Here is a 22,671-nt window from a genome sequence, read left to right on the forward strand (position 1 = left end):
AATGTATTCTTATACATTTTACTTGTCACCGTAATTGACTTTCCATGTCCCGACTTGTCTTTTCGACACGTGCCTTTCACGAATAATATTTCGAATGTTATTTACGTTCATAATTAATTATTATTAATTATTTCTAATTAACTAATGTAAGTAGTTAATTACTTGGGCTTCTTACTAATTTGTTGCATACTTCACATGGGCTTTTGGTATTGGACTTGGACTATCAAAGCCCACCCTACATTTCTTAATGGAGTAATTTGTTAGCCCATCATATTACTAGTGATTTATTAAGGTTAAACATAGATTAATTAGGTGTTGGAGACAAGAATGTCTCAAGCATGCATGCACTTCTTTCCTATGCATTTAACCTTATACTCTTCCTAGCATACAACACTCTCCCACACATGAAAGTTAAAAGTTGACTACACCCCTTTGAGAGCTCCAAAACCGTCGGCCTTTTGGCTAGAGGAGGGAGTTCAAAATTTTTTTGTTACTTATATGCTAGTATTGAACCTCATTTTACACATATCTTCTTACACCACTTTTACTCTCAACTTTTCTCTCTAAAATTGTAAGTAAAAACCTTATTTTTTCTTCTTCTTTTTCCTTTAAAAACCGCCAAGTTTCATCATCATCATACTTGTTTGTTGTTTGTTGTTGTTAAAGATCAAACTTTCTAGTTTGTATCTTCATGAACCTTGCTTCTTCCATCCTTTGTTTGATGAGGAATTAAGAACAAGGATCTAAGCTTGTTAGCTTATGGTTCTACACTTGAAAGGTTGTAAAGATCTAAAGTTCATAAGCTTTAAGATCTTACTTGTGTTCATGTTTTGTAAACTTAAGGTTTATTTTCTTAAGATCCAAGCTTTGGCTTGAATCTTCTTAAGTATGAAATAAACATGAACTTGTTACTTGTAACTTTAGTTTATTTCTTTATTTTGTTTTAAATTCGTGATTGTATAATATTGGTCAAGTATTACTAGTTAAACTTGATCTCATTCTTCTTGAAACTAAAGTTTAACTTTGTAAGTTCAAGAACATGGAAGTTAAACTTTCTAGTTATAACTTCATACACTTATGTTGGATCTAAGTTTCTATAGCTTATGGTCTTCCAATTTTGTCTAAAACAAAAGCTTATAAGCTTATATACATTTTACAAGATAAAAATCTAAGTTTCATAACTTATGGTTTTATTAAAGTAAAGATCCAAGTTCCATAACTTAGGGTTTAACTTAAGAACACTAGATCTAGACTTTTTAGTCTAGGATCTTCAAGATCTAACTAAGATCTAAGTTCTACAACTTAAGATCTTGTAAATTTAGTTTACATTCAAGTTTATAGCTTAATATTACTATTAGAACTCATGTATGTGTCGGATCTAAGATCTTGATGTAACTTTGGTTCATCAACCTTCTTACAACCCTTAAATGAGTTGTGCTACATATCTTAGACATACACTAGTGTCATTATGGTCAAAACTTGGTAAATATGATGCAAACACATCAACGAGTTGTACACTTGAAGCTACAAGCATCAAGGATGAGAACCGTGATGAGCATCAAGCACCAAGAATCCACCGGAGCACTTTGCTTACTGATTTCTGGATCTGATCAAGCTCCTGGGCTACTGGAAAAGTTTATTTCCAGTTATTTCGGTTCGAGTAGATGATTTTCCATTTAGGCCTCGTCTTAATCCAATTTACGGTTTAGGATTTATAGCCTTCCGAAAGTCACTACGCCCTTTTAACGTTGTGCTGAAATTTCTGACCTACTTGCACTTAAACCGTCGCCACGGTCAAACGAAGACGAGTTTGGTTCTGAAAATTGGTCAGTAGTTGGAGGAATCACATATGGATCCATAGCCACTGACTACGCATCTTTTCGATTTGTATAGAGGTCGTAGCATCTGAACGAAATCAGCCTTTGTTTCGATCTCTATTCTTGATTGAAAGCTTACTTTACTTTTTACTTATGTTGTTGATGATGATGATACTTAAGACCTAATTTACATACTTTTAAACCTTTGGGAACGATTTACTGACTTAGTAACTTTTGACTTAGGTTGAGGACCTTTCGGACCAACTACTTGCTTACTTATCTCGTACCGACTTTATTACTTTTCACTGTGAGTTATAGCATCCCTTTTTACTTTAACTATTTTGGGAACTGAGAATACATGCGCTTTTTATATTTTACATACTAGGCACGAGTACTTAAACTTTATATATGTGTGGGTTATATAACGGCATAAACTTTCCCCTTAGCTCGATAACGTTTAGTCATTGGTTTTTGAACCGGTGAACGCGAATCTTAGATATGGATCCATAGGGTTTGACATCCCCACTCGGGCTAGTCGCGCTAGCATTTAACGGGTGTTTAATACTTCGTAAACTTATGCACTCGCCAAGTGTACTTTTAGGGGGTGATACTTACGTTAAGTTAGTAACCAAGTGCCCACGGTTGAACATATACTTTTCATACTATTTTGAAATACGAAATCTCGTGGCCTACCTTACATTACTGTTACATTTAAACTATAGCTCACCAACATTCGTGTTGACGTTTTTAAGCATGTTTTCTCAGGTGCTAAGAGGTTTGATGCTTCTGCTGTAGTAGTCTTGCTGTGTAGACTCCCGCTGCTTTTGTTAGAGATGTCTCTGCATGAAACATTTACCTTGCATTCACAACTATGTTACTTTTGAAACAATGAATTTGTAATGACCATTGGGTCTCGTACTTATGTTAACTGCTTCTATTCGTAGAAGCCTACTATCGGTTGTAAAACTTTTGATGTTGGTTAAGACGTCACCCCTTTCTTATGAATGAAAACTTATTTTAAAACAGTATATAGTTTTTGACCTTGTAATGATCATGTTGTTGATGATCCTTACACGTTAATTTTGTACGGGGTGTCACAACATGCAATCTGCATAAAAATTATTCATATGATGAACACCTGGTAACCGACATTAACAAATGCATCTAGAATATCCCCAATATACAGGTACACTCATCTGTATATAAAATCGAAGTACTAAAGCATCCATAACATGGATGGGGTTCGTTAGGCCCATAGATCTATCTTCAGGATTCGCGTCAATTAGGGGGGTCTGTTCCCAAATTCTTAGGCTACCAAGCTGAAAGGGTGATATCCGGTATAATGATTCAATCATAGAATATAGTTTCAAGTACTTGTGTCTATTTTGTAAAACATTTATAAAACTGCATGTATTCTCATCCCAAAAATATTAGATTTTAAAAGTGGGACTATAACTCACTTTCACAGATTTTTCCTTCGTCGAAAATAAGACTTGGCCACGGGTCTATTCACGAACCTATAACAATTATATACATATATATTAAAGTATGATCGAAATATATTTACAATATGTTTTATTATGTTTTAACGATTTAAGTTTGTTAAGTTAGCAGTCCAACGTTAGTAATCTACAACTAGTTGTCAATAGTTAGATGCACAGAAATAAATCAATATATATTATCTCGAATCAATCCACGACCCAGTGTATACAAGTCTCAGGCTAGATCACAACTCAAAGTATATATATTATTTTGGAATCAACCTCAACCCTGTATAGTTAACTCAAGCATTACTGCATATAGAGTGTCTATGGTTGTTCCCAAATAATATATATAGATGGGTCGATATGATATGTCAAAATATTGTATATGTGTCTATGGTATCCCAAGATTACATAATATATGTTAGAATACATGTATAATACAATATAAGTTAGTTAAGTTATGATTAGAATAGATTTGTTACAAATTTCACGTAGCTACAACAAGCAAAAATATCCAATTTTATTTTACCCATAACTTCTTCGTTTTAAATCCGTTTTGATTGATTCAAGTTGATATGGTTTCATAATGAACTGAAATTCATGAAACTAAACAGAAAAAGTATAAGTTTATAGTCGGAAATACAGGTTACAATTCATTTTTGTAAGAGGTAGTCATTTCAGTCGAAAGAACGACGTCTTGATGACCATTTTGAAAAGCATACTTTCACTTTGAGTTTAACCATGATTTTTGGATATAGTTTCATGTTCATAAAAAAAATCATTTTCCCAGAAGGAAAACTTTTAAATCAAAGTTTATCATAGTTTTTAATTATCTAACCCAAAACAGCCCGCGGTGTTACTACGACGGCGTATGTCCGTTTTTACGGTGTTCTTCGTGTTTCCAGGTTTTAAATCATTAAGTTAGCATATCATATAGATATAGAACATGTGTTTAGTTGATTTTAAATGTAATTTTAGAAGGATTAACTTTGTTTGCGAACAAGTTTAGAGTTAACTAAACTATGTTCTAGTGATTACATGTTATAATCTTCGAATAAATAGTTTTATATATATGAATTGAATGATGTTATGAACATCATTACTACCTCAATTTTAGTAGGTAAACCTACTAGAAGTGACAAAAATTGATCTAGCTTCAAAGGATTCTTGGATGGCTTGAAAGTTCTTGAAGTAGAATCATGACACGAAAACAAGTTCAAGTAAGATTATCACTCGAATTAAGATAGTTTATAGTTATAGAAATCAAATCAAAGTTTGGATATGAATATTACCTTGAATAAGAAAGATAACCTACTATAATTAACAAAGGTTTCTTGATCTTAGATGATTACTTGGAATGGATTTGCAAGATTGAAAGTAAACTAGCAAACTTGAAAGGATTTTCGAAGTGTTCTTCCTATGATGATTATAGCTTGATTCTTGAAGTAATTTTTGATGAAGATGATGATTAGTTTACTGGAAATTTCGTTCCTAAGAGTGTGTGTGTGTTTAGAGAGAATTAGAAAGAGATTTGGAAGTGAAATGGATTGATTGGTGAGTGGTGAATGGTGAGTGGTGAGTGGGGTTAAAAGGAGTTCTAGTTAGTTGACTAGTTCATGGTAGAAGTTAAATTTGATTAGTCATGCATGACATAATCAAGAGTGCAATCTCATGCTAGTTCCTATTAGTATATACCCATAGTAAGTACGTCTAGAAGCTGTGTATAATACGAGTACGGATACGGAATGACTACGAGTAGAATTGTTGATGAAAATGAATGAAAATTTAATTGCAAGCATTTTTGCTAAGTAGAAGTACTTTGATATGTGTCTTGAAGTCTTTCAAAAGTGTACTAATACATCTTAATACACTACATGTATATTCATTTTAACTGAGTCGTTAAGTCAACGTTAATCGTTACATGTAAGTGTTGTTTTTGAAAGCTTTAAGTTAACGATCTCATTTAATGTTGTTGAAAGCTTTAAATCAAATTTTAACACATTTTTAATAAAGCGATATTAACGCAATTATAAACATATCCAAGCTGACCTGGCAGCTCGACCCCAGCCAGGGGCTCTGCCCCTTGGACCCCGCTATCGGGGGCGCTGCCCCCGAACCCCCGTCATAATTACGATAAGTTCAAACAAGTGTGCACTCCACACTTTCCCAAACTTGTTCGATATTTGTCAAGGTTATTTTGGTTAACAAATTAATCCCATTACACTTAAATCATATTGGTGACACAAATCATCAACAATGAATATATCTTAATATGATATATATGTATTTAGTAAAGCATTGTTATAACGATAATCGTTATATATATCGTTTCGAGTTTCATAATTCAAAAGTCTCATTTTATGTATATAACTCATTGTTAATATACCTTGTGAGATACTTACTTTTCATAATATCATGTTAGCTATATACATATCCATATATATATCATCATATAGTTTTTTTTACAAGTTTTAACGTTCGTGAATCGCCGATCAACTTGGGTGGTCGATTGTCTACATGAAACTCATTTCAAATAATCAAGTCTTAACAAGTTTTATTGCTTAACATGTTGAAAACATTTAATCATGTAAATATCAATTTCATTTAATATATAATCATGGGATAATCATGGAAAAGTTCGGGTCACTACAGTACAAATATTGCCATCACGTCACATACAAGGTTAAAATCAGTCTTATCATTTGTTTTCACTCTAATTTTTCTCCCTCAAACAAATACACACGATGAAATATGGAAAAAAATGGCGTTCATTTTGAGATGTCGGAGACGAACGCCAGGTAACAACAATGGGTACATCAGAATTCCATGACCAGGGTTCAAGTAAAAAATACCGAGTGATCGACGTATGCTTCAAATTGAACTGTGGGAGCGAGAAATCACCAGGACTTGACGGTTTTACTTATTTCTTTATCAAGAAATATTGAGATAGTATTAAACAAAATTTAATTTGGTTAATTCAAAAGGCTTTTATGGAGTTTCAATTACCTAGAGGGGCGGTGTATGCTTTCTTTACTCTCATTCCCAAAGTATCGAATCCTTCATGTATTCAAGATTATAGACCGATCTCGTTGATAGGGGTGCAATTCAAAAGCATTACTAAAGTTTTTTAACAAGCCGTTTAGCTTTGGTAATTGATAAAATTATTAGTAAGGAGCAGTATGCTTTTATAAAAGGCAGACGGATCCTGGATGGGCCTATGATTGTTAGTGAATTGATGGGTTGGTATAAAAAGAAAAAGAAGAAGTTAATGATCTTCAATGTTGACTTCGAAAAGGCGTACGATACTGTGAGCTAGGAATTTTTGTATCACGTGCTTTTTTCTTAGGTTTCCCAATGTTTTAAGGCTTGGATTGGTATCTGCCTTAAGTCCGCTCGTACTTCTGTTATTGTGAACGGTACTCCCACGGGTGAGTTTGACTTACATCGTTATCGGGATGGAAAGTGAACTTACTTTCTATTGGTGGACGCTTAACGCTTGTAAAGGCGGTGCTAGAGAGCTTGGGTATATATTACTTCTCAATGTTCAAGTGTCCCGAACTGGTGCTAAAGGATCTTGAGCACATGCGTTCAAATTTCTTTTGGGGTAGTGTAACCAATAAAAAGAATATGCATTGGATTCGTTGGGATTTAACTTTAAATTCTCTTGAAAAAGTTGGCCTTGATATAGGGAGTCTTCGATCATATAATCTCGGTCTTTTATATAAATAGATTTGGAGGTTTGAACATCCGCCTAATGCTTTATGGGTGCAAGTTGTCAAGGCAATTCATGGTAACTTTGGTGGCTTGGATAACATGCAGTTTGATAACAATGTATGGTTCAACATCACTGCATCATTTCATAAAAGTAGACATTCCAATATTATCCCATCCATTCTGATGTTTTGAGACTGAAAGTAGGGAGGGTGATAGTGTTAAATTTTGGAAGGATAATTGGTTAGGCGATGGAGCTTTAAAAGATAAATTTGAGAGATTGTTTCGGTTCAAAGTGGATGAGAATTGCACACAAAAAAATTGTGGACAAACTTGTTGATGGTTCGTGGTCATGGACTTGGACTCGAGACGATGTTGGTGCATGAAACATCTCAGCTATACAACAGTTATGTACGAAGCTTGGTCATATTGTTCTAAGGGATGGACCCAATACTTGGTGTTGGTCGTTATCAGCTCCAAATGAGTACTTGTCAACAACACAAGGGGGTTCATTGATGATGCGATCCTCTATTCGTTAGACATTACACAATGTAGGTTCAAGAGATTCCGCAAAAAAATTAATATTTTCATCTCGAGATTGGCTTTGGATAAACTTCCTACTCGTTTCAATTTATCGCGTCGTGGCTTGGAGATTGAGAATATTGGGTGTGTGTCCTGCGGATATCGAGTCTATTCATCATCTCATGTTCGAATGTGAAGTTGCTTCAGAGTTATGGAGGAAGTTGAGATTTTGGATAGATATTCAGTTGTCGATGTTTTCAGAATAGACGGATTGGATATCTTGGTACGAAGATATGTGTGAATCACTCGACACCAAAACTAGATTGTATGTCTTCATTCCGTCTACAGTTTGGCACATTTGAAAATTTCAGAATAGTTGGCTTATTCAGCAACCTCCATGAAGAGATGTATTTTGTTTAACTATATATGTTTTTTTCTTCTTTTATAATTGGTATAAAAGTAAAGATAAAAAGATTATAAATTGAATTGAGTGGCGAATAAAGCCGTTGTAATTGGGGCTCAAGCTTTATGTAGCTCTTTGCTAGAGTAGCTCGTTTTGGCGTTTTTAATAAATTTTGGTTGTTAAAAAATAATTAAGTGACAAATGTTTCTAGAAGATTTTATAGTGACTCATTTGAGGCAAAAACAAAAGGAAAAATAAATAATAAAAGGTGCTTTACCAATGAATTTAAATAATACGAGTAATAATACTTTAAAAATCAACGCCATGATTTTTGGTCTCGATAGTCGACGTTCCTTTTACACGATAAATAATTATGGAGTGTAACAAGATCGACCCATGAATAAGGGAACTTTAAGCAAACCAAGTGAGAAATACAATATAATTGATATCGTTTTAGTCATGCTTCATGTCGCTTTAGTTTTATGCCCGGCATGGAGGGCCTTGTTGTTGTATATGAACACTATGTAAATTGTTATAATAAGGCAATGTCTTGTTGCTTTTCAAAAATAAAAAATAAAAATGACATTTATTTTATACCAGTGAAATGACCCGTGAAATTACGAGTTTGTTTAAACGAAACAATTTAATGACATGTTTTAGGTATTAAGTGAATGTAAATGCTAAAGTTATTTATTTTAATGACCCGTTTGACTAAGAAATTTGTCGTTGTTTTTACAAATTTATAGAGACATGTATTTTCGCATACATATGTAACGTAATTAATTTCGTAAAAAGAATCCATATTTGAATATTAATAATATAGTAATAATTATAATTATAATTATTATATTAAAAGTAAATAATAATAATAAAATTCGCTCAAAGTTGAGTATTTATATTTTTAATAATAATAATTATTATTAGTAATAATAAATGTCTTTTAAGTTTTTTTAGAAAATTAAAATACAATTATTATATAAAAATTGTACAATATGCTTTAAAATTTGGGTGTTCTGTAAAAGATTTTACAGTGTAGGAGAGATTAGTATTTTTTTTTATAAAAGATTTCATATTATTTTTTAATTAAATTAATATAAAATTGTGACATCATCGTTATGAAAATTAAATTATGAAAATTAAAGGATAATTAGCTTAATGATGAAATCATTATTTTAATACTTTATATGATTATATAGATAGATTATCAGCTTTTTGTATTTTAAATATGAAATTTTGAGATTTTCCATTACATTATCATTGTAACGTGTCATAGAAAAACTCATTATTATTAAAGATAATGCTCATTAAGTCACTTGAGGGCTTAACCTGAGTCTTCACAAGGGAATTTCAAGTCGTAACCACTTAGACTACCTTTTGGGGTTCTTGTTATAATCGATCTAATCAAAATTATATTGTACGCTTATTGCTCTATTATACCATTGAACTAAAATACAATACAACTTCATAATTAAATTATAATTATACTAGTATAATTTCTTTAATTCTCCAAACATAAATTTATCTAAACAAAAAAAAAAAAAGAATAAATATAAATAAAAACTAAAAAAAAGAAACCATAAAAATCTACCCATCCAATATCCAATATCCAATATATTACAATACTTTATTGTATCTTTTAAAATACAACGATTCAACATTATTCTTTAAACCTATAAAAAGGGTGACCAAGAGGTCAACAACATTTCACAATTATTGTGAATAGTAACATAACTCTCCTTATGCCACCTCTTAATGCTCACTAAACCATAATATAAAAACTTAATAACATACTCCCAAACTTCACAACCGTTTTTAGTTAGAGAAGTTGACAATAGACCTATAAGTTAACCCTGGTGTCCATCCTCTAGGAATAACATTTTTTGCCACAAGAACCCGTTTCGAATATTGTGATACCAATCGTAACGAAAATGGAGGTTGTAGTGTCCTCCCCGGATCGATCTTCCAAACCGCACCCCACGATTGCACCATGTTTAACCACTCGTCACTACCTTCTTCTTTCAAAGCTACCCCTGCCAAGTCTCCGTCCCCTTCTTCAAATTCAATGACCGTTGCAAAGTAATTAGGGTTCGATCCTTGGTCTACATGAAACACTAGATTTGTACTCGAATAATCACATTCTACCCTGAAAACAACATTGGAAAAAATAGCAGGTTTGAAATATGATGAAAATAATATTCTCAGTGTGTTAGGATGGTTTTTAAAAGGTGATGAAAATTAATTACCTTGCGTATCGAATTTGCAATACTCCTGCATCGCGTAAATGTTTTTCCTGGCCTGGTTTTGCCATTGCACCGAAAGCGGTCCCACTTAGATCAAAATGTGCATGGTCAGATGCACACGGGCCTCCCGGGCAAAAATCGGTAATAACAACCCTAGCCGGTTTACGCGAACACGATGGATGTTTGGTGCATTTTACCTTAACGATATTACAACAAATAGAAAAAAAATACTGATGAGGAAATTAAAAGGAATAGATATGTTAATAATGAAGTAAACCATGATACAAAATAAATAGTACAGTACTCCGTAAATAATTAAATTTGAATGGGCCCAATGGGCTACCTCATAACAGGCCCCACATTCTTTCCCTGAATTGTAAAGAGATGGGCCTATTCCGGTCACCATGGAAGAAAATGGTGCTTGTGACACTGCATTTCCATAACCACATGAGCCTCCTACATGCATTAATTTTAACAAATTAACTTTACGTACAAACGGATAAAATCTTGTTCGAGGTTGAGTCTCAGATGTATACGACTTAACCGAATTCTTAATCAACATGCAACACACAATAAGAGAAGTACCGACAAGTTAAATGCTTATTCAAATTAAAAAACAATGGACAAAATAATGAAAACTTATGGTGGTGGTGCCACATTACTTACCGTCACTTCCGAAACCGTCGGGTGCCCCGTACCAGGTGGCGGCAGCGGTGGACCAGTGGGTGGCAACGGTGGATATATTGAAGTGTTTTGGTCTAATGGCAAATGAGAATGTAAACAATGTTATAAGAAAACATAAAAAGAAAAAATGTGAAGAATATGTAGCCATTGCAAGTTTTGTTGCAATGTAATGCCACTAAATTGTGCACCTAATTTATGCATTTTAAGGGGTTGCAAAAGTGGTTTTTATAGACAGATTTTGTGACCCTTGGTTGCTCCACGTTTGCCATGTTCTTAATTTGGCATGTTTGTGTTAATTATTTTACATTATATTGTAATATAATTCGTGCATTTTCAATCGTTTATTTTTTATTTTTATCGTATATTAGTGGCAGAAGGAACACCAACGTTTCATACTTGGTTAATTAATACAAGTGTTTTTTTAATACAAATGCATTTTGTCACGATTAAAATGTCCTTCATTTTCATTAACTTGTAATTTATAGAAATTGATAATCAAAGTTAATTTCATTACATATATACAGAGAAGAAAAAGATATACAAGGAAACAATATAACCATATAATATAATTTTAATTACAATATAATTACATTCCTAATTCCTAATAAGAGATTATAAAAGAAGAAACAAATATGCGGTAAACCGGAAATGATGCACTTCCTGTGTAATTTGCGAAAATGTTTAGTTTTGCCGAAAGAAATAATTAGTGTCATATAAAATATCACTAATTAATAAGTTTACATATACAGTTCTTGCAATTTTATTGATTTTCATTTAAAGTAACTTCACATATACGAGTCTCATTTAAGAGAATCGAAAGAAGAAAGTAAATCTCAACCATTAGTCATCACCTAATGCTAGTGACATTATTGTAAATAAGTAAAAGAAAAATACAGAGTAACAAACAATTTCGTAAGTTTTTTCAAATAACATTTTTTAAAACGTTATTAATCACTTCGATAAATTTACCGAAATATTCATGTATAACCTACATAAATAATTCAATGAAGAATGTTAACATTCAAAATATATATATTTCAGCTTCTTTTCTTTTTGAGATTTGTATTGAGGAAGTGAACATTAATCGCGATAAAAATATTAATGTTTCCCCTTTTCAAAAATGTATTGCAATGAAGAATGTTGCCCTTTTTAAAAAAATATATATAATATTTATTTATTACAGTATATAATACGGAGTAATATAACTAATCTTCACACACAACTTTTTAATCAATGCACATCTAATTACCTATTTTATCTTTAATATAATAATATAAGTTTAACTTTCTAGATTAATCTAGAGGCATAAGTGTAAAATTATAAGACAACAATATACATGGATTAAAAAGTAGTATGTAAAAATCACCTTCATATTTATATTTATATTAATTATTAAAAGGTAAATTGTAAGAATATTACAAACACAAGTGAGCTCGAAGTATAAGTAAAAAGTTAGTCGATTAAATATCACGATGCCGCCCGCACTAATTTGGGGTTTCCATGATTTATAAAGTTATTAAATAATCCCAATGATTTTGCCGTTAATGGTGGTTATTGGTCGTTGCTTTTACTCTCAACGTATATGACATTTTGTCCCTTTTATAAAATATTTTATATGTTTATTTTGAATTTAAAGTTTGATGTGAACTCTTTTTTGGATTTTCATGTATTCATTCTATTATTTAATTTTTTATAATAATAAATCTAATCGAGAAAGAGATTTCACCCACCGAATCTTTACGCTCTCGTCGTTCAATATTAAAGTTATCTATTTTTATTTTGTGCATACGAACTGTTGTCTGTCGGTACAAAATAACATTTTCCCTGTTTTTAATATAACATTTTCCCGGTTTTAAAATTAGGTACAAAATAAACATTTTCCCGGTTTATAAACGTACACAACTTGGATATAATTATATCAAGTGATGATAACCTAATTATATATTCCGAGATGAACTAATATTGTTCAATAAGTCGTATACTAAACTTAATTTAATAAAATTGTATCATATAATCCTATTCTTTTGTTAATCGGTGGGAAAAGGATGTCCATCTTGACAAGATTAATGGGAAAATTGTAAGATCGGGGTAAAGAGGGCTAAAGGTTACTTGACTGGTGCTCCTTTTATTCTTGGCATTCGATTTCGTTTGATTTTATTATGCTCGTGTTGCATTTTGTATTTTTTGAGGTCCGCTAGCGTATGTTAGGTTTTAGGTAGTGTTAGTTATGACGTGCTCATTTGTATTTTCGTCGCGTTTTGTTGTTTAGTTCAGGTTGATTCAGTTCGGTTATAGATAGAGGTATTTTGTTTAGAAGTATGTTTTGAGCCTACTCGTTATTAATTGGTTGTATATTTGTTGATTGTTGGTGATTTTAGTGTCATCCAACGTGCATTTTAGTTAGTTGCGATTTACTTGAATGCATGTGTTAGTTAGCTATACTTACCAACAGGTTCGGAGAGTGTGGAGTACACGCCCGTAAGAGTTGGCTACTAACTGTCGCACAAAATGCGGGGGTCAAAGGGGTTGCGCCCTTTCGATTAAGTGTCAGCGAAGAGTTATACCCTTTGGTATAACCGATTTTCCAGCCAAATATGAAGGGTTACCCCCTTTCGAGTTTAACTGTTTTTCTATAACAGTTTTATGAACGAATTATTGTTCGTTTTGCATTCATCAAACCAACAGAAAATACATACATACTCTCTAACAATTTGATCAGTGATTTCGTTGCCAAAAACACTGATTGCGTTCTTGTCTTATCCCTGTAAAGATTTCGTGCAACCGAGGTAATCGTAGGGTCGAAATACTTTATAGAGAAAGTGAACACACGATTCAAGAATGGATCCGGCAGTCAATTCATACCCAATTTCTAACAAATATATAAAGTATTCTGTTTGTAATCATGTACGGGGAAACAGTGAAAGAGACGACAAGCAAGTTTGCAAAACTAGAGAAATTTGAAGGAGTTAATTTTCGAAGATGGCAACAGAAGATGCGATTTCTGTTAACAACGTTGAAGGTTGTTCATGTTCTATCCACCCCCATGCCAGAACTTCCTGAGGATGCAACTCTGGATCAAATCAGGAGAAGAAACAAGTGGGATAACGATGATTTCATATGTCGTGGCCACATTCTAAATGGCATGTCTGATGCTCTTTTTTATGTTTACCAATATGTAGAAACTGCAAAGGAATTATGGGATTCACTTGAATCTAAATACATGTCCGAAGATGCTTCTAGTAAGACGTTTCTTGTGAGTAATTTCAATAATTACAAAATGGTGGATTCAAGGCCTGTTATGGAACAGTTCCACGAAATTCTTCCAATTTGGGACAGTTTACAGAACACAATCTGAAAATGGATGAATCCATTTCAGTGTCTTCAATTATAGACAAATTGCCACCATCATGGCAGACTTTCAAACACATGTTAAAACATAAGAAGGAAGAATTGTCCTTGACTGAATTGCGAGGCACCTTACGTATTGAGAAATCAATACGGGTTCAAAAGGGTGGTAAGACTTAAGAAAAGGACGTTGCATCATCCTCTGTTAACATGATTGAGGATGGTAAACGTGGGAACAAAAACAATAAAAAGTTCAATGGAAAGAAACGTAAGTTTCAAGGGAACAACGATGGTTCCAACAAGAAGGATAAGAATTCTTGTTGGATTTATGGCAAACCTGGTCACTTTAAGGAAGAATGTCGTGTTGGAAAGAACAAGGATGGAGTAAGGGGTTCGGGTTCGGGAAACGGGTCTAAGGACCAAGTTCCTAACTAAGGTCAGAATTTTGATTGTATTATAAATTCTATTCAGAATTATGAATCACATATATCTGAAGCGTTTTATGTACATGATGATAACATAGCATGGTGGATTGATTCCGAGGCCACATGTCATGCATGTAAAGATCGCTGTTGGTTTAAGATATTTCAACCTAATGATGATGTGCTTCACATGGAGAACAAATCAGTCACTCCCGTCCTTGGTCGTAGAGATGTTGTTTTACAATTTAGTTCTGATAAGAAAATTACTTTAAATAATTTTGTGTATGTTCTTGGGTTGAGAAAGAATTTGATTTCCAATCCTATATTAAATAAGTGTGGTTATAAACAAGTTTTTGAATCCGACAAGTATATCTTATCGAAGGGTGGCATGCTTATTGGATTTTGATACTATAATAATGGTATGTTTATGTTGAATCTTAAGAATGTGCCTGTTGTTGATAATTATGCTTGTATGATTAGTTCTAGTTCAAATGAGTCAAGTTTATGGCATGCTCGTCTAGGACATGTACATTATAAAAGAATGTTTGAAATGTCTAAAGTTGATTTAATTCCTACCTTTGAAAAGTGTTTTGAAAAAAATCCCGAGACAACCTTTTAATACCATAAACAGGACGTCTTTAAATTTAGAACTAATTCATATTGACCTTTGTGATTTTCATGCTACACCTTCTTTAGGAAATAAGAAGTATGTAATCACATTTATAGATTATGCGTCTAGGTTTTGCTATGTTTATCTTTTGCATGCTAAAGATGAGGCCTTAGACAAATTTAAAATCTATAAGACTGAAGTGGAATTACAACAAAATGGTTTAATTAAAACGTTGCGCACCGATAGAGGTGGTGAGTATTATGATCCAATGTATTTCCAATCTGTAGGGATTATTCATTAAACTACAGCTCCGTATACACCACAACAAAATGGTGTAGCGGAGAGGAAAAATAGGTCTCTCAAAGAAATGGTTAATTCTGTGATGACGTACTCCGGTTTGAGTAACGGATTTTGAGGAGAAGCCATGTTAACGGCTTGTCACATTTTGAATAGAGTTCCTAATAAAAGAGGAACTATGACTCCTTACGAATTTTGGTACAAGAAACAACCAGACTTGCATTATTTGCTAGTTTGGGGTTGTTGGGCAATTGTAAGATTAACCGAACCCAAAAGGAAAACTTTGGGTGAAAGATGTATTGATTGCATCTTTATTAGATATGCTGAGCATTCCAAAGCTTATAGGTTTTATGTGATAGAACCTAATGATTTTATTTCGATTAACACTGTTATAGAATCAAGAGACGCAATATTTGATGAATCCCATTTTACATCAATACCTAGACCAAGGGACGTGATTTCTCACTCAAATGAGACTACACAGGGAGTTAACTTGGAAGAAATTCCAAGTGAGTCACTAGAACCTCGTAGGGGCTCTAGAACTAGGACACCCAAGTCGTATGGTTCTGATTTTCAACTTTACCTAGTTGAAGGATCGAGAGATTGTGTTAAATCACAATTTTCATACTGTTATAGTATAGATGATGATCCTAGAACCTTCGATGAGGCTATGAAATCTCGTGACGTTGCTTTTTGGAAAGAAGCAATTGAAGACTAGACGAGTTCTATTTTGGAGAATAATACTTGGGTAATAACAAATTTACCACAGAGATGCAAACCTTTGGGAAACAAGTGGATCTTCAAGAAGAAGGTGAAAGTCGATGGCACAATTGATAAAGTTTAAAGCTAGATTGGTTATCTAAGGCTTTAAACAAAAGGAGGGTATTGATTTTTTTGATACATATGCTCCTGTTGCTCGTATCACTACTATTAGATTGTTAATAGCACTTGCTACTACGTATGATCAAGTGATCCATCAAATGGATGTAAAAATGGCATTCTTGAATGGTGATTTGGAAGAGGAAGTGTATATGAGACAACCAGAATGGTTTGTTATGCCAGGTCAAGAGCATAAGGTGTACAAGTTGGTTAAATCATTGTACGGGTTGAAACAAGCTCCTAAGTATTGGCATCATAAGTTTGATGATGTGGTGTTGTCTAATGGTTTTTTACTAAATCAATCTGACAAATGTGTATATAGCAAATTCGATCAATCCGGAAAAGGTGTGATCATTTGCTTATACGTGGATGACATGTTGATCTTTGGTACTGATCAAGATCAAGTTGATAGAACAAAAGATTTTTTATCTTCGAAGTTCTCCATGAAGGACGTGGGAGTGGCGGATGTAATTCTAGGCATAAGGATTAAAAGGGATGATAGAGGTATCACGATCACACAATCTCATTACATAGAGAAGATTCTAAAACAGTTTAAGTGTGATCAATGTTCTCCCTTGTATACTCCCGTTGATACAACTGTGAAGCTTATGCCCATTCGGGTAAAGCTGTATCACAACTTAAATACTCTCGAGCAATTGGTTATTTGATGTATGCTATGATAAGCAGATGCCCCGATATTGATTTTATAGTGGGAAAACTGAGTAGGTTTACTAGTAAACCAAATGCTACTCATTGGCGTGTTGTGGTTAGAGTATTGAAGTATTTAAAGGGTGGTATGGATTACGTTATCACTTATACTGGATTCCCTTCAGTTTTGGAAGGATAATCGGATGCAAGTTGGATAACCAACGTCGAAGATCATTCATCTACATCAGGTTGGATATTCCTACTTGGAGGAGGTGCTATACCATGGGCTTCTAAGAAGCAAACATGTATTACAAATTCAACCATTCCTTTGTGGCTGAAGCCAATATCTCCTATTTCCATCCGTTGTGATAGTGAAGCTACTTTGGCTAAGGCTTATAACCAAATGTACAATGGAAAGTCTAGACACTTAGGTGTTAGACACAATATGGTTCGCGAGCTGATTTCACATGGAGTGATATCCGTAAGTTTCGTTAGATCACAAAAAAATTTAGCGGATCACTTGACAAAAACATTAGCCCGAGACTTAGTGCACAAGTCGGCTATCGGAGTGAGATTGAAGTCCACATAAATCTTCCAAAGTGAGACGCCCAATTCCCTTCTAGTACAACGCTAGAATCTGAATTCAATGAGGTAAGCTTACTTTCTGAAGATTGAAACACATAAAAATTATGATCCCAAAGTATGTATTTAGACCTGCAAGTTGAGTTAGGTTGAAGTTATTCTTCTTAATAGTTCTTTTGAAAATTTGCATATGTAGGTGCAAGATGTAAAAGGACTACCTATGTGAGCATGAAGTTTTGCCGTTTCAATGGAGCTTTGGACTTAGCTGCCAATATGTTCACTGAAGGATTGAGACACATGGCTTATAATAGTGTCAAGATTGTCTTAGGGATATGTAAGAAACTGATGTGTATAGTATTTTATAGTTTTCATATAAGTTGAAGGGTTCAATTTCTGAAACACCCTGAAACTCGAATTCTCGTAAATATTATACTAAGTGAAAATTCAATTTCTGAAATATTTTCATTTATGCATTGGTTTGTTCTGTTTGTTTAATTATTTTAGTAAATCAAGGATTACACTAAAATGGGGGGGGGGGGGGGGGGGTTTGTTGGTGATTTTAGTGTCATCCAACGCACATTTTAGTTAGTCGATTTACTTGAATGCAGGTGTTAGTTAGCTATACTTACCAACGGGTTCGGAGAGTGTGGAGTACACGCCCGTAAGAGTTGGCTACTAACTGTCGCGCAAAATGCGGGGGTCAAGGGGGCTGCGCCCCCTTGCGAGGTCCAAGGGGCGGGGCCCCTGTAAAAGTTGCATTCGAATAAGTGTCAGCGAACAGTTATACCCTTTGGCATAACCCATTTTTCCGCCAAATATGAAGGGTTACACCCTTTCGATTTTAACTGTATTTCTATAACAGTTTTATGAACGAATTATTGTTCGTTTTGCATTCATCAAACCAACAAAAAACACATACATACTCTCTAACAATTTGATCAGTGATTTCGTTGCCAAAAACACTGATTGCGTTCTTGTCTTATTCATGTAAATATTTCGTGCAACCCAGACAATCGTAGGATCGAAATACTCTATAGAGAAAGTGAACACACTATTCAAGAATGAATCCGGCAGTCAATTGATACCCAATTTCTAACATTAACCTCTTTTATCTATCAATGAAATTACTTTAGTTATATAGTTACTATTATTTTTGAAAAAAATATACAAAAAAAAAAAATAGTATCATGCATATATTTAAATAACTGAACTTTAATAAAATTGGATCGTACATATATACTTCTCTAACTTATAATAATAAATAATTACTCCTTTCGTCCCATTAAAATGTGCCAACAAAATTTTTAAATTCGAGATATATAAGGTGAACTGGTATAAAGGATACAAATGTGTTTGAGGCCATAGAGGTTATAGCTTTTGATTGTGTGATTGGTATAAGGGAAAAATGGAAAAGCAATGGTAGTAGTTTTAATATTCTAAATGTATACGGGCCTCACGAGGACGGGAAGAAAATAAAATTATGGGAATCATTGGGTAATCTATTGGCAGATAAGAATGAGGTGTGGGTTCTTTGTGGTTATTTCAACGAGGTCCGGGACCAATCGGAGAGATTCAATTGCAACTTCGTAGAAAGTAAAGCGATACGTTTCAACAACTTCATTCTTGATAACAATCTAGTGGATATTCCAACGGGGGGTCGAAGTTACACGAGGGTAAGCGATGATGGCATAAAGTTTAGCAAATTGGATAGATTCCTCGTCTCCGATAAGTTCTATATACAACGGGATACTTTGTCTTCGGTTGCGCTTGATAGAACGAAATCGGATCATTGCCCGATATTGTTAAAAGACGAAGAAAAAGATTTTGGCCCGAAGCCGTTTAAAGTATTTGACATGTGGTTAGAAGAGGATGGTGGGGATAATCTCGTTAAGGAAGCTTGGGGCAAACCGATTCACAATAACAAACGGAAAGATTGTTGCTTCATGTATAAACTTAAAAATGTTAAATCTGCACTTAAGGAATGGAGCACTGGAAAATTTGGTAATGTCGATACGGAAATTGAGCTACTTAAACAGAAGGCGGCTAATCTTGAGATCAAAGCTGAAAAAGTCAGGTTGAATGATAATGAACTCGATGAGTGGAAGCAAGTGAGGAAAGAGTGGGGAGAAAAAGAACGGGTCAAAGCAAGTATGATAAAACAAAAATCTCGTGCTCGATGGGTCCTTGAGGGAGATGAAAACACGAAGTTCTTTCATGCTTTAATCAAGAATAAACACAACAAAAGTAATATCCGCAGTCTTAATATTAACGGATGTTGGAATGAAAGGCCGCAAGACATCAAGGCTGAAGCTTTCAACCACTTCAAACATATCTTCGAAGAACCTGACATGCTCCGACCTACGCTGGAAGATTTTATTTATCCCACTATTTCCTCAGAAGAAGCATCAGATCTTGAAAAGCCTTTTACCAAGGACGAAATACACGAGGCGATCAAAGATTGTGGGAGTACAAAAGCGCCCGGGCCCGATGGTTTTATTTTGCGCTTCTTCAAAAAATATTGGGATGTTATCAAAGATGATCTTTTGGAGGCAATCAAGTGGTTTTGGGATAAGGGTGAAATATCTAGGGGGTGTAATTCATCGTTCGTGACTTTAATTCCACAAAAATCGGACCCGATGGGACTAGGAGATTATCGTTCGATTAGCTTGATCGGTAGCTATTATAAGATAGTTGCCAAAACGCTCTCGATTCGACTCCGAAAATTTCTACCCTCCCTAGTAGGTGTGGAACAAAGTGCTTTCTTAAAAGAGCGTTTTATTCTAGATGGGGCCCTAATTGCTAACGAATCCATCGACTACCTCAAAGCAAAAAAATTAAAAGGTCTAATTTTTAAAGCCGATTTCAAAAAGGCTTTCGATAGTCTAAATTGGAGTTATCTCTTAGAAGTTATGAAATGCATAGGGTTTGGGGTTAAATGGATCAAATGGATGGCATCATGTCTTAAGTCGACGTCCGTCTCAATTCTAATCAATGGATCTCCCACTAAGGAATTCGCACTTGAAAGAAGAGTACGACAAGGAGATCCACTTTCTCCTTTCCTTTTCTTAATAGCGGCGGAGGGTTTGAACATTCTAACTAATGTAGCCGTGGAAAAAAACATATTCATAGGGATTGGGTGGGAAACGAAAAGGTGAATGTGTCACATTTGCAATACGCGGGGGGCACAATATTTTTCGATGATTGGAGTAGATCGAATGCTTTAAGTTTGCGAAACCTTTTAAAATGTTTTGAACTATCGTCAGGTCTCAAGGTTAATTTTCATAAAAGTTGTTTACTTGGCGTGGGTGTTGATTGTGACGAGGTTAATCGTATGTCCAGATTAATCGGGTGTAATGCGGGCAAGTTCCCTTTTACCTATCTCGGTTTACCGGTTGGGACAAAAATGTCTAAATCAAAGGAATAGAACCCGGTTATTGAGAAATTCAAAGCTAGACTATCGAGTTGGAAAATGCGTTCGTTGTCATATGGAGGAAGACTAGTTCTAATTAAATCGGTTCTTAGTAGCCTACCGTTGTATTACTTTTCGATCTTTCGTGCTCCGCCTAGTGTGTTAAAAACTCTAGAGAGTGTGAGGAGATCATTCTTTTGGGGTGGGTCGGGCTCGGGGTCTAATATGGCTTGGGTCAATTGGGAAACCGTATTAAATAAATCCGAGATTAGGGGGCTAAATATTGGTTCCTTGAAGAGCAAAAATCTTGCGCTTTTAGGGAAATGGTGGTGGAGGTTTAAAACCGAAACCAACTCCCTATGGGAAAAGGTTATACGAAGCATTTATGGTCATTGAGGTGGCTTAATGTTTGAGGGGAATTCTTCGCCTCCTACATTGAGTACATGGCAAAATATTATTTATGCAGGTTCTATCATTGAAGATTTGCAGGTGCCGTTCAAGGCCTCTTTCTCCAAGTCGATTGGAGACGGAGGAAACACACTGTTCTGGGACGAACATTGGATTGGAAGCGACAAGCTACGCAACTTGTTTCCTAGACTTTTCAGGCTCGAGAATATAAAGGAAGCTACAATCAAAAATTGGACGAGTTATGACGGAGTAAATCTGAGTTGGATGTGGGACTGGACGCGGCAACCTTCAGGTAGAACTGCCGGAGAATTAGCCGACCTGCTATGCCTTCTTTCTTCAGCTTCGATGAATCCCAATGGCAGTGAAACTTGGAGGTGGAGCTACAATTCAAATGGTTTCTTTACGGTTAAGAAACTTTCGGAAATGATTGACGAGCAAATGCTAAATGTTTCTGCTAATCAGCAATCAACATGTCGGAATGGTTTGGTGCCCAAAAAGGTAGAAATATTTATATGGCGGTTAAAAAAGAATAGAATCCCGGTAAGGCTTGATTTGGACAAAAGAGGTGTGGATCTTCATAGTGTGAGATGCCCGGTTTGTGACGATGACTTGGAATCGGTTGATCATTCAATTCTCCTATGTAAGTGTGCTCGCGATGTTTGGGTTCGTATTTACAAGTGGTGGGGTATTGGTTCCTTTTCATGCTCTAGTATTGAAAGCCTCCTTGAAGACAACGGAAACATTCATCTGTCGAGGCTCGGGAAGTCGATTTGGCAAGCTATGAAATGGACGGGTGCGTATCTTATTTGGAGAAACCGGAATAATTCGGTATTCCAAAAGAAATCTTGGAATACCCCGGGAGCTCTAAATGAAATACAAAACCTATCTTTTGAATGGATTTCGGGAAGGTTTAGAGGTAGAAGTCTAGATTGGCTTACTTGGTTATCATCTCCATCAACTTATCTTTCCATGTAATTTATAGAAGTTGTGTGCTTTTCCTAGTAGGTTTTAGTTGAGTTGCCTTCTTTGCAACTATTTGTGTATGCTTGTATTTGTGTATGCGTGTTGAGCTCTTATGTGCTTAAGAATGTAGCACTAAAGCTCTATTGTTTTCTTTGTGGTTTTATACAATTGTTGCTTTTCAAAAAAAAAAAATTAAAAAATAAACAGAGTAAATTTCTTCGTAAAATTAAATTCAGCGGACTAACAA

The 22,671-nt window shown here is 34.5% G+C and overlaps 3 protein-coding genes across 3 annotated transcripts; 2 read left to right on the forward strand and 1 right to left on the reverse strand.

The window, feature by feature from the left end:
- Positions 1-9,541: 9,541 nt before the first annotated feature.
- Positions 9,542-11,040, reverse strand: LOC139893436 (expansin-B15-like). The gene is made up of 4 exons (XM_071876604.1): positions 10,844-11,040; positions 10,521-10,633; positions 10,181-10,374; positions 9,542-10,080 (listed from the first exon to the last, which is right to left on the reverse strand). The coding sequence occupies exons 1-4, from the start codon at positions 11,007-11,009 to the stop codon at positions 9,750-9,752; spliced, it is 804 nt and encodes a 267-aa protein (XP_071732705.1). The 5' UTR covers positions 11,010-11,040; the 3' UTR covers positions 9,542-9,749.
- Positions 11,041-13,763: 2,723 nt separating this feature from the next.
- Positions 13,764-14,216, forward strand: LOC139889972 (uncharacterized). Its single transcript, XM_071872881.1, has one exon. The coding sequence runs from the start codon at positions 13,764-13,766 to the stop codon at positions 14,214-14,216; it is 453 nt and encodes a 150-aa protein (XP_071728982.1).
- Positions 14,217-21,458: 7,242 nt separating this feature from the next.
- LOC139889973 (uncharacterized) lies at positions 21,459-22,436 on the forward strand. The gene has a single exon (XM_071872882.1). It carries the CDS (start codon positions 21,459-21,461, stop codon positions 22,434-22,436), a length of 978 nt encoding a protein of 325 aa, XP_071728983.1.
- The last annotated feature ends 235 nt before the right edge of the window (positions 22,437-22,671 follow it).

Source organism: Rutidosis leptorrhynchoides, chromosome 2 (assembly GCF_046630445.1).
Source record: "Rutidosis leptorrhynchoides isolate AG116_Rl617_1_P2 chromosome 2, CSIRO_AGI_Rlap_v1, whole genome shotgun sequence".
Taxonomy (NCBI): Eukaryota; Viridiplantae; Streptophyta; class Magnoliopsida; order Asterales; family Asteraceae; genus Rutidosis; species Rutidosis leptorrhynchoides.